The sequence below is a fragment of the Lissotriton vulgaris genome, unplaced genomic scaffold, assembly GCF_964263255.1.
Source record: "Lissotriton vulgaris unplaced genomic scaffold, aLisVul1.2 SCAFFOLD_227, whole genome shotgun sequence".
Classification (NCBI taxonomy): domain Eukaryota; kingdom Metazoa; phylum Chordata; class Amphibia; order Caudata; family Salamandridae; genus Lissotriton; species Lissotriton vulgaris.
The window spans coordinates 847983-861948 of NW_028242055.1; the positions used below are offsets into that span (position 1 = coordinate 847983).

The following is a 13966-nucleotide window of genomic DNA, read 5'->3' on the forward strand; positions in this document are numbered from 1 at the left end:
ACTCCTGTACATACCTCCACACTCCTGTACATACCTGCACGCTCCTACACACTCCTGTACATACCTCCACACTCCTGTACATACCTGCACGCTCCTGCACACTCCTGTACATACCTCCACACTCCTGTACATACCTGCACGCTCCTACACACTCATGTACATACCTCCACACTCCTGTACATACCTGCACGCTCCTGCACACTCCTGTACATACCTCCACACTACTGGACATACCTGCACGCTCCTGCACACTCCTGTACATACCTCCACACTACTGGACATACCTGCACGCTCCTACACACTCCTGTACATACCTCCACACTCCTGTACATACCTGCACGCTCCTACACACTACTGGACATACCTGCACGCTCCTACACACTCCTGTACATACCTCCACACTCCTGTACATACCTGCACGCTCCTACACACTCCTGTACATACCTCCACACTCCTGTACATACCTGCACGCTCCTGCACACTCCTGTACATACCTCCACACTCCTGTACATACCTGCACGCTCCTCCACACTCCTGTACATACCTGCACGCTCCTACACACTACTGGACATACCTGCACGCTCCTCCACACTCCTGTACATACCTGCACGCTCCTGCACACTCCTGTACAAACCTCCACACTCCTGTACATACCTGCACGCTCCTCCACACTCCTGTACATACCTGCACGCTCCTACACACTCCTGTACATACCTGCACGCTCCTACACACTACTGGACATACCTGCACGCTCCTCCACACTCCTGTACATACCTGCACGCTCCTGCACACTCCTGTACAAACCTCCACACTCCTGTACATACCTGCACGCTCCTCCACACTCCTGTACATACCTGCACGCTCCTACACACTACTGGACATACCTGCACGCTCCTACACACTCCTGTACATACCTCCACACTCCTGTACATACCTGCACGCTCCTGCACACTCCTGTACATACCTGCACACTCCTGTACATACCTGCACGCTCCTGCACACTCCTGTACATACCTCCACACTCCTATACCTACCTGCACATACCTGTACATACCTGCATGCTCCTGCACACATGTGCATACCCTTGTCATACCTGCACCTTCCTGCACACTCCTGTCCAATCCTGCATCGCACTGTACTCTCCTGTAGATACCTGCATGGTCCTGCACACTCCACCCCTGGGCCTGCCCTTGACCTCCCTGAAGGAGTTTGGGAGACAGATGTGGTTGTGTCCTTTACCCGTTGGTCAACAACCACTACAGATTCATCAAAGCATTTTATTGAAGACAATATATCGACATACAATGCGGCAATTCAACTGTGTTCCGTTGTTTATGTTGGAACATCTACTTACTATAATTGTTCAAGTACTTGTACTTGCTGCTAAATCACAATTCTGCAAATACTGTTGTGTTATTTGTGCTTCAGCAGAGAGGAGGCTTCACACACTAATGGTTCTTTCACTTTGATTCAGAGAGAAGAAGACTCCATGAAACGATGCTGCAATTAATTAGGAAGCAAGAAGGTGAGATCACACTTAGAAATGGTACGGTTGTCTTTCTGTTTACAACTCAAACTCATTGTATGTTCACAAATACATGGTCATGGTAGCAGCTGTTTACTCCACATAGCTAGAAAATACCAAATGAGACAAGGTCACCAACAGAAAATGAGAGCAAGAAACCATCAAACCACTAATGGAGCTTAGAAAGACAGAAGAAGACACAGAGAAATTAAAAGGATACATCTATCGGCCAATGAGAAATACGAGTTGATAGTAAAACAATGAACTTTAGGAGAGACTTTGGTGAAGGAGGACAGATGTACACATTGCAAAAAGAGACACATGAATGTAAAAAGAAGGATAAGTGAAACACAGCAGAAAACCAAGAAGGCAGGTGTCAGTAGCTAAGACGAGAGAAAGACTGAAATAAAAAGGGTAGAAGGGAAACACTGAAAGAAAGGAGAAATATTTGTTCAGCCCTATAAATAAGAAAAATCAATTCCCTGCACTCTTGAGGAAGGCTCAGGAAATTACAAATTCAGCAGAACCTTGAAGGTGTATTTTAAATGTTCTCTTTTTAGCATTTCTGCATCATCATACCTCCATCAGTGTTTTAGCACGGTATTCATGGGGGCCCTGGTATGTCCAGGGGTATCAACATGATACACCAAGGCTTTCTCCAGTAGGAGATAGAAAGCTGAAGCTTAGATAGTGCATGCTAAGAGTAATTATTCTCAATAAACTCAATGTTCTGTTAAAGTTATACCTTCAAAAGTATTCAGTATTGTATTTACACACAGGAAGATATGGCAGTGAACGTGCTGTACTGCATTGACATGGAGCCTGGTGGGCAATGCTGTTCTGAGTATATTCTTCACAGGCTTTGTACACACTTGGGTGTACTAAGGGCTCAGTTGAATGAAGCCATTTAGTGGTTCGAGGGTGCCAGGGAGAATGCGGCAATGTCTGAAGCTGGCATTCATGAGAGGTGGGATCTTGCGGACACACCCTCTCCCCAGGTGGGACTGGGAAGTACACGTTAGTCTGTTTCTGTCATTTCAAAGAATGGTATCTTCTGAACTATAAAGGCTATTGAGATAATTCCAATACTTTCAGAATGGAGGCGACGAGAGCTATAGGACACTAGTACGCAGTCTGGCAATTTAGAACCTTGGGGGAATATTTGTGCACCTTGCTGTGCTGTGTGAAAGCTAAAGGGCAGAAATGCACTGAATTAAAAAAAAATATGGCACATTCCCGCCTTTGTCCCTGTGCTGGCATCATTGTTGCTGCCTCGCACCAAAGCGGGCCCCCTTGAACCATGGTGCAAGGGTGACTCTGTTGCATGCAGGATTCCTTCCTGCACATATAGAAAGAGAAAGTAACAAGGAGACATAAAGATATTTTCATTACTGCGCCTTTCCTGGGAAGGCAAACCTTTGGACGCATTACTAGGTCTCCTCCTTTTGGAAATTCTGGGAATGCATCAAAAACCAAGTGTGACGCATGGGAAGACCCACACAACGCCCATGGACTGTCCATTGAACGCCCATTGAAGACCCACACAACGCCCATTGAATGCCCATTGAACGCTCATTGAAGACCCACACAACACCCATGGGCTGCCCATTGAACGGCCATTGAAGACCCACACAACGCCCATTGAATGCCCATGGACTGCCCATTGAACGGCCATTGAAGACCCACACAACGCCCATTGAATGCCCATGGACTGCCCATTGAACGCCCATTGAAGACCCACACAACGCCCATTGAATGCCCATTCAACGCTCATTAAAGACCCACACAACACCCATGGACCGCCCATTGAACGCCCAATGAAGACCCACACAACGCCCATGGACCGCCCATTGAAGACCCACACAACGCCCATGGACCGCCCATTGAACGCCCATTGAAGACCCACACAACTCCCATGGACCGCCCATTGAACGCCCATTGAAGACCCACACAACGCCCATGGACTGCCCATTGAACGCCCATTGAAGACACACACAACGCCCATGGACAGCCCATTGAACGCCCATTGAAGACCCACACAACGCCCATGGACCACCCATTGAACGCCCATTGAAGACACACACAACGCCCATGGACTGCCCATTGAACGCCCATTGAATGCCCATTGAAGACCCACACAACGCCCATGGACCGCCCATTGAACGCCCATTAAAGACTAACACAACGCCCATGGACAGCCCATTGAACGCCCATTAAAGACCCACACAACGCCCATGGACCGCCCATTGGACGCCCATTAAAGACCCACACAACGCCCATGGGCTGCCCATTGAACGCCCATTGAATGCCCATTGAAGACCCACACAACGCCCATGGACCGCCCATTGAACGCCCATTTAACGCCCATTGAAGACACACACGACGCCCATGGACCGCCCATTGAACGCCCATTGAAGACCCACACAACGCCCATGGACCGCCCATTGAACGCCCATTGAAGACCCACACAACTCCCATGGACCGCCCATTGAACGCCCATTGAAGACCCACACAACGCCCATGGACTGCCCATTGAACGCCCATTGAAGACACACACAACGCCCATGGACAGCCCATTGAACGCCCATTGAAGACCCACACAACGCCCATGGACCACCCATTGAACGCCCATTGAAGACACACACAACGCCCATGGACTGCCCATTGAACGCCCATTGAATGCCCATTGAAGACCCACACAACGCCCATGGACCGCCCATTGAACGCCCATTAAAGACTAACACAACGCCCATGGACAGCCCATTGAACGCCCATTAAAGACCCACACAACGCCCATGGACCGCCCATTGGACGCCCATTAAAGACCCACACAACGCCCATGGGCTGCCCATTGAACGCCCATTGAATGCCCATTGAAGACCCACACAACGCCCATGGACCGCCCATTGAACGCCCATTTAACGCCCATTGAAGACACACACGACGCCCATGGACCGCCCATTGAACGCCCATTGAAGACCCACACAACGCCCATGGATCGCCCATTGAACGCCCATTGAAGACCCGCACAACGCCCATGGACCGCCCATTGAACGCCCATTGAAGACCCACACAACGCCCATGGACTGCCCATTGAACGCCCATTGAAGACCCACACAACGCCCATGGACCGCCCATTGAACGCCCATTGAAGACCCACACAACGCCCATGGACTGCCCATTGAACGCCCATTGAAGACCCACACAACGCCCATGGACCGCCTTCACAGGGCAGAGCAACACAACGCAGTGATTTGTGCTGTGTTGCGTTACTCTGGATTTATGGAGCCACTCAGGGCCGTGCTAGGTTCTGCTAGGTGGCCTTATGTGGATTCATAAATGGTATTTTGGCTTGCGTTGTATTTCCACCACGTTGCATGGTGCAAAAGTGACAAAACCCCGCTCATAAATATGCCCCTTGGTTTTTCCCTATAGCTGTTGCGAGAGGCACCTATGGGCTGACACACACGCTAGTGTGGTACACCATAGGTTGGGGTTGGTGCAAGACACTCACCAGCAATGAAAAGCCTTTCATGCAGAGCTTCAATCTGTGCTCACAAAGATGTGAGGGCCTCTGGCCTACTAAGTCCTTGGGACTCCTCATTGCTTCCGTTGTTTATTTATTCAGAAATGTTATAGAGTGGAAACCAGAGCTGAGAAGATACTTTACACAAGTTAAACAAGATAAAGAGTATCCTCATGGAATGTTATGCATTAAAGAGCAGCATCAGAGGAGCGAGTGAAATAATACAAATTTACAAGGTCTTAAGGATAAATTTGAGTTTGAACGCCCATATGGCCCTCATGTGGACAATCTCCATGCAGACTTCAGTTGGCCTCAGTCAAGTTACATTTTCTCTTCTCCAATCATAGGCCTTTCCCACAAGTCAATGGGAACTGCAACAAGCAGATTCCTGTTTCTTGAAAAATGTCTCTCTAGAAATATGTGGGGTGGGGCAATCGCTTACATTGGATAATTACAGAGGAGTGCTTTGCAGTTGGACACTACCATATCAACTTCCTCATCATTGTGACCATGATCCCCAAAACAGTTCAACTAAAGAAACTAAACATTGGACAATAAGTTTGCAGAATGTACAGCTTAATAGCTTGTCTACCCTCAGTAACAATGCCCAGAATGCTCAGGTAGAAATGGAAGATATTCATGACCTTCCAGAGCACTACCATATTTCCATCTTGAATATCCTTGACTCGATCGCCACCTACAACGAAAAGAAAAATATACAGCAAAGTCTCCAAACCTTGATTCAACTAAAAAGTTAATAGTGCAATATGCAATTTGAGACTAGTAGAAAGAGCCTGGAGATACTCACCATCCATGGAGCACACAAAACAGTTACGATCGAGACTAGCAGAGAGAAGATGGCGATCTTCACCATCCATGGAGCACACGAAACAGTTAAGATCGAGACTAGCAGAGTGAACCTGGAGATCCTCACCATCCATGGAGCACACAAAATGGTTACGATCAGTGAGGAACACTCACAACAAAAGAATCAGAAGTTCAAAAGCAAACTTCTTTAAAACTCAACTAGACCAAGTCAGAAATTAACCCAAAAATCTTTTTGAAATTGTCAAGCAACAATCCAATAACGAACTTAACCCTCCTGGTACTGGGTCCAACACGCTCCCAAAATGCAAGAACATTGGCTCCTTCTTCATGGAGAAAATCGAAATTATTGAAAATGAGATGCAATCAGTGAGGCAGCTCCTGGCGACTATCTTTCACACCATTCCTCATCCTTCACAATCTGTTGATTCTGTTGGTCACTATGGGTATTATTTGGTACACATGGACTCCCCTCAAGGAAAGAATCATTCAAAATATGCTTAAAGCATTGAGACCTTCTAACCACTTCATTGACCCTTCATCCGAATATTTGTAAGGAAATCAAATCGTCTATCCTCCATTTATGGACCAATATCGTAAATGCTTTGCTCTTTCAAGGTACTATCCCTGACTGCCGCATTAGCGCAGGTAACCCCCATCTTTGAAAAAACAACGGCAGATTGTTCAGGCCTTAACTATCCCTGTCCAATCTCCAACATTGTCTGTATTATCAATGTTGTATCGGAATGGAGCATGTCTTCTTATCCTCCTTGACCTATCATCTGCATTCAATACGGAAAGAAGGATAGGGTTATAAGGGACCATCCTTCAATGGTTTACTTCACTCCTCCATGATAGAACCCAAAGAGTCAAGGTCAACCAATCTCTGTCCAAGCCCACTGCGGTTACCATGGGGGTCCCACAGGGCTCTGCCCTCACACCTATTATCTTCAACTTATTCATGGAACATTTAGCAGACTCCTTGAGATCCTCTAACATTTGTTATCACATGTATGCCGATGAAACCCAGTTGTACCTGAAAATCTCCTTCAAAGATGACGTCATGCACCCTCAACACTACTCTACAAAATACACAGAATTGGCTTACTCGCAACCATCTCAAACTTAATGTCATCAGCACGGCATCCCTCCTCATTACACCATCTAAACACAATCTAAAAATTGACCTTTGGCTGAAGCAGGTAACTGCCATCAATTGCACACCTCACCCTATAGATTCTGCAAGATCTCTGGGAATTACACTTGACAAACATTGGCATATGTAGAACCACATAAATAATGCCACCAAAGGAGCGAACTACTAGATGAGCATACTAAGAAAATTAAATCCCTTCCTCCCCTAAGACAAACTTAAATATGTGGTCCAAGCGATAGTAGTTCCCAGGCTTGATTACGGAAGTACTTCACTTAATGGCCTGCCCAGATACAAGCTGGCCCCTCTATGGGACTCTCTCAAACCCGCGGCCAGATTCATCACAGTTAAAGAAAAAACACATCTCCCCTGATCTGAAATCCCTAAACTGGCTCCCTTATAAGGCAAGAATGCATAACTCGTAAAGCCCTATATTTCAATACTCCCAGGTACATGGCACAAAAGCTAGAATTATCAGGCAGATGTAGATCATCACGAATTACCAGCTCCCTGCTACTGAACCCACAGATTTTCCACAAAAATAAAAAGTGAAACAGAGCCTTCTCGGGTATCGCACAGAACATTTGGAAATATTTGCCGAAGGAAATCCATCTGATTCCAGCTACAGACTACTTCAAAATAGAATTAAGTCATTTTTCATGAACAAATTGTTGTCTTAAGATCATACCCTGTTGATTGGTCTTACCCTTGTATGCACACATTTTTTGAACATGACAACTATCCTACTGATCTCCTATGGAGATTACCTGAGCAGTAGATCCTGTGCCTTTGGAACGGCGTTTGTCACAAAACCCCCACTGAAACTCTGCTGGCGGACAGGAATTACTTGTTGGCGACCGTAAACTCTTGCGGGACCATACATCTGCCTCGAAAATCTCGTGGTACTCCCGAACGGTTCTGACAATGGTTTTGGAGATTGCGGGCACCCGTTAAGTCACACCCGCGTATTAGAACATGCCTTTCAGGTGCACCAACACAAAAAACTCTGCTCTGTTGCAGAGTACGGAGTTTATCTGCAACTTAATGTTCTACGCCGAGCACGGAGTTGCCAAAACTCTGCAAACTCCAAGAGCGGAGCAGAGTTCTTTGCTTAGGCTTAATTTGCAGACCCTTTGTAGCAGTCTCTGGTCTCGCAACTGAACACCACAGAAGGTGAATGCAGTAAGGTACTGGGTGTTGAGGCACAGCAGGGTGTCCATGGAGTCCCTGGACAGGGGCACAATCCCTCCTTTCAAACAGGACTTTGTTGCCCCTGTGCAATTAGGAAGCTGTACGGTGTTTTATTTATTAATATCGTCACGACGGGCTCCTCATCAGAACAACACGTTATGGATAATACAGGACAAGTAGGAGTAGGGGCGTGGGGCTGTCTGCATTTTCCCGGTTGTTAACATGATGTTAAAGAAGGGGGTGGATTGGTCCTGGCTTGTGGGGTGCTACCGTCGCCTTCTGTGCCTCTACAACTACAGCTGTTCTGACCTGAGCCTCCTTCTCCCTAAGTGGGGTCTCATCAGTGCCATCCTGGTCCAATTCCACTTCCTTCCTATTCTTAATACCCTTCCTTTCTCTGTTTGCCCCTTTTCCCACCTTATGAGGCATTGCTACATGTTGGGGGGATTTCCTCTCCCATATTTGATGCAATCCTCCACCATAGCTCTGTCTTTTGCCTCAAATGACCCCCTTCAGGCCAGGACCAGCCAAACTGGTTCCCCTTCTTAGTCCATTCCTCTAGTAGGTTGCAAAACGGGTGACAGGACCTTTCCCAATCCTCCCTTGCTATTATCTCTCTTGCGGTCAGTTGGCACTCTTCTGTTTTCGGGGTCGATAGCGGCTATCCTGGCTGTTAGGCTTCTTATGTTTCACAAGTCTGGTCTGAATGTGTGTTTATATGGACTCTATTATGTTGGCATCAAATTCTCACCCCGTAGGCCAGGCACTTGCGCATGTCTGGATATAAGTGTGCTACTAACTGTCGTGTTTTTCTACCTTCCGAGCTTGTGCGGGGAACCTAGCTTGCATGTTGTCTGGTGTCTCCCCAATGTATCAGTAGACTTGTTAAGGAGTTTATGAACTTTTGACTTTCTTGAGTTTTAAATAATTACTAAATCTACTGATCATGGTGAAACTGTATCCACATGGTAGTACCAGCAACAATCTGCTGGTTCTGAGCTCCATTTTTTTTAAACAGATGCATCACAAAACAAGTGACAAAGACAAATGCAATGAAGTAGTAATAATCTTTAACAATGAGCAAAGGTTCGTTCAGTATGAGTTGATTTTTAGCAGCAAACTAGAAATATGGAATTCTGATTTGTGGGAAACAATGGTTATAATTTCATAAATGCTTAAACTTACAGGACATAACATTTACACATGAAGTACAATTGCAAAACTGAACAGCCTCTCAATATCAACAATGCATAAATGTAAAAACCTTAAAGAAACTACAAGAGAAAAAAATTGGCAGAAAAAATAATTATTTTGTCAACTTGGGGAGAAATATAGCAACGAATTGTGTGGAGAAAAAGGAACATCTTGGCAAACATAGGCCCACCCTAGCCAATCTCAAACGACACCTCCTTCTTCATTAAGGTACAAATTATCCCTAACATCCAAATTACTCCCTATATCACAACAAGGGGTCATGCGAACCATCTGTTTAATGCTCAGCGGTCCAAGAGAAATAAAACACCTCTTCACTTCTTTCAGACACTGCCAGTGTTAAGAAACTGACATTCCCTAGGAAAACTCCTTTAACGTAAAAATACTATCAAGGTGGTGACCCTTTTTAACACACCCAGGGCCGTTTGTATAATGCTCAGCGGTCCAAGTGAAATAAATAAGAAAATCTTTATAACGCCCAGCGGCCCTAGCGAGAATGAATAAGTGACCCTATAACACACTCAGGGCTTATGCTTACAACCTGTGTAATGCTTAGTGGTGCAATCGAACTACACGACAAATTACCATCACCTTCTCCAATGTGTTGACTAGGGTAAAATTGATTTATGAGTTTGTCCTACTTTGCCACATACCGCATGCTGGGACTAAGGATTAGATGTAGTCTCTTACCCGGCCTCCAGATTGATATCTGCACCATGGATTCAACAGAACTTTTGATCAATTATGGCATCTGCTCACCGGTGTTGTTGCAGATGTGTACACCAATCACTGTATATGAATCACAAATGCAAGTCCAAATCCTTACCGCTGACCACCAATGTTAGATTTGGGGGTTTCCAGTTGGCAGAGGTAGGTACCTTTGACAAATAGGGACCCTTGCCTCTAGTCAGGGTAAGGGGCTACACTACTAAAATAACTCCTGCTCACCCCTTGGTAGCTGGGAACGAGCAGACAGGCTTATCTCAGAGGCAGTGTATAAAGCATTTGTGAACACACACAGTAATACAGTGAAAACACTAAAGAAGGACACCACACATGTTTAGAAAAAGATGTAATCTTTACTACGGATCTATGACAGAATTTCGACTACAAAAATATCGACCTACAAGAATATCGAGTCAACAATATCGAGGGCAAAAATATCGACATCCTATCTACAACATGGTAAGTACAAAAATATCGGAAAAAAAATATCGATGTAAAAAATATCGATGTTAAAAATATCGTTTTTTTTTTTAATATAGAAATGTAAAATTAAGTCTATAAGACTAATAAATAAAAGAAACATATTTAAAAGTATCTAATAATTTTTAAAAGTAATAAATAATACATATATTAAGAATACATTAATTAAATATATACAGTAAATATGTAATATATATACACTGAACAATAACTATTAATAATTATTTTACGAATTTATAAATTAATGAAATATATTCTAATTTACTAACACATTTACAAACATAAAAGAGTAACATAAATAAAATGTAAGTAATATAAAAAATAAAATAAATATTTGATATTTTAACAAATAATTAAATAAAACGTTGGATAGCGTAAGGCTAAACATTTCTATTCCTACTCCAGAGAGTACAACAGTAGGGAAAACTGACCCTGAACTCAAAAACCACCCCTTTACCCAAGAACTGAAACTGACCCTGAACCCTAAAAATACCCCTTTACCCAAAAACTGAAAACTGACCCTGAACCCTAAAAATACCCCTTTACCCAAGAACTGAAAACTGACCCTGAACCCAAAAAATACCCCCTTACCCAAAAACTGAAAACTGACCCTGAACCCTAAAAATACCACTTTACCCAAGAACTGAAAACTGACCCTGAACCCAAAAAATACACCCTTACCCAAAAACTGAAAACTGACCCTGAACCCTAAAAATACCCCTTTACCCAAGAACTGAAAACTGACCCTGAACCCAAAAAATACCCCTTTACCCAAGAACTGAAAACTGACCCTGAACTCAAAAAATACCCCCTTACCCAAAAACTGAAAACTGACCCAGAACCCTAAAAATACCCCTTTACCCAAGAACTGAAAACTGACCCAGAACCCTAAAAATACCCCTTTACCCAAGAACTGAAAACTGACCCAGAACCCAAAAAATACCCCTTTACCCAAAAACTGAAAACTGACCCTGAACCCAAAAAATACCCCTTTACCTAAGAACTGAAAACTGACCCTGAACCCAAAAAATACCCCTTTACCCAAAAACTGAAAACTGACCCTGAACCCAAAAAATACCCCCTTACCCAAAAACTGAAAACTGACCCTGAACCCTAAAAATACCCTTTTACCCATAAACTGAAAACTGACCCTGAAACCAAAAAATACCCCCTTACCCAAAAACTGAAAACTGACCCTGAACCCTAAAAATACCCCTTTACCCATAAACTGAAAACTGACCCTAAACCCTAAAATAAACCCTTTACCCAAAAACTCAAAACTGACCCTAAACACTAAAAATACTTCTTTACCCAAAATTAATTAATATTATTTAATTAGCAATTAATTATTAATGAACAATAACAAAAAAAGAAAATATATTAGCAAATTAGCTGTAATTATTATAATTTAATAATTAATATTATTTTTTCCCAATTAATTAATTAACAGTAATTAAAAATTATATATCAATAAATTACTCTAATTAATGTAACTAATTAATATTATTTAATTACCAATTAATTAATAATGTTAAATATGTACAAAATAATAATAATTAATTAACTAATTAATATTAATTATTTCCCAATAAATTAAAGATAAATTTATAAAAACATATATTAATTAATTAATTATTATTAACTTACTCCCCACCCCATTCCCCTATAAACCCACATCCCGCTACAGAAAATATATATCAATTAATCAATTAATTTTTTTCCCAATTAATCAATATTAATTAGCAATTAATTATTATTAATTAATTAATCCTACTAATTATTAATCAACTTACCATAATTAAATTACTTCCCACCCTATTCCCCTATAAACCCACAACCCGCTACAGAACATACATATATCAATTAATAAATTAATTACAATTATTTTCCTATTATTTTCACATAATTACCAATTAATTATAATTAATTAATTAATCCTACTAATTACTAAACAATTTACCATAATTAAATTACTTACCACCCTATTCCCCTATAAACCCACAACCCGCTCCAGTACAAAAACATAAAATTTACTTATAAAATTATTTATTATTATATAAAATTTATACACATATAATAGTAATTATTTTAAATACTTAAATTAAACATATAACACATACATAATAAAAAACTATACAATAATACTAATATCGATATTAGTGTCATCGAAATTAGTAATATCGATATATATGCTATCGATATTACTTACTTCGATATTACTTACATCGATATTAAGTATTTCGATATTACTTACCTTGGGTCGATATTCTGTCCTACGATATTCTTGCCTTCGATATTATGCACCTTCGATATTTCAGGCTCGATATTATGGTAGGTCGATATTTACAACTCGATATTTTGACTGTGTACCCTTTACTACACCTAACACAAGACCAAACAACAAAAATCCACAATACTGTAATCCAAATAAGTCTTTAAAATGGTAAAAATAGCTTAGTTCACTTTAGATGGTAAATGCGACACTTTACTCTCACAGTACCTGGGATGTGTAACAGAAAAGAAACAAAAGGGTCGCAGGGAAGGTGATATGTTGGTTCCTTACACTCAGGGGGGTGGATGTGTCAGTTCCTTACTGCTGTGCAGGGGAGTTCATGCTCGCTTCCTTACTGTGTGGGGAGGTGATGCTTCGGTTTCTTACTGCAATCCGATGCGATGATGTTCCAGTGCAATAATGGCATCTGTCTGCAGTACGACAACGTAGATAGGATGCGTGCACGTCTGACAGCAATGTGGCGACTCGATGAACTTCTGAGTTGCGACAGACCCTGCGACATGCTTCTCCGGTGATGCGATGGCAACCTCTGCGGTGGCGGCACGCTTCTCTAGTGATGCGACGCGCTTCGGCGAAGTGATGGCGGCTACGGTGTCCCGCTTCTTCGGTGATGCAACAGCAACTGCTGCGGCTGCGACACGCTTCTCGTCATTGAGTCGCGCTCCCAGTGACATGCAGTCTCTCAGAAGGCCAGCACAATGGCAGGCATTTCAATTCCCAGCAAGGAAATTCAGGGAGGAGCTGGTGGCGAAGTCTTGTATCCCTGAAAGTTCAAGCAGGAGGCAAGCACAGTCCAAGCCCTTGGAAATTCTTCTTCAAGATGATGAAAGCACACTCAGTCATTTTTTCCCTTTCTTTGGCAATGAAGCAACCACTGCAGACCAACATCCAAACACACAGCACAGGGGTAGTCTCCTCCTTCAGCTTCTCTGGTTCTTCTCCTCAGCAAAGGGTCGTCTTGATTCTCAGAAATAATCTAAAATTCTGGGGTCTGAGTCCCCCTTCTTTTACTCATAAATCCTTTGTCTCTGAAGA

At 43.0% G+C, this 13966-nt stretch overlaps 1 protein-coding gene across 1 annotated transcript in view; it reads left to right on the plus strand.

Moving 5' to 3' along the window:
• The window catches only part of LOC147669078 (apolipoprotein L5-like), a 198569-nt gene that overhangs the window by 97689 nt on the left and 86914 nt on the right, over nucleotides 1-13966 (plus strand). The window contains exon 9 of the mRNA XM_086948239.1: nucleotides 1475-1525. Within this exon, the coding sequence (XP_086804365.1) occupies nucleotides 1475-1525 (51 nt within the window). The remainder of the gene's footprint in view (nucleotides 1-1474; nucleotides 1526-13966) is intronic.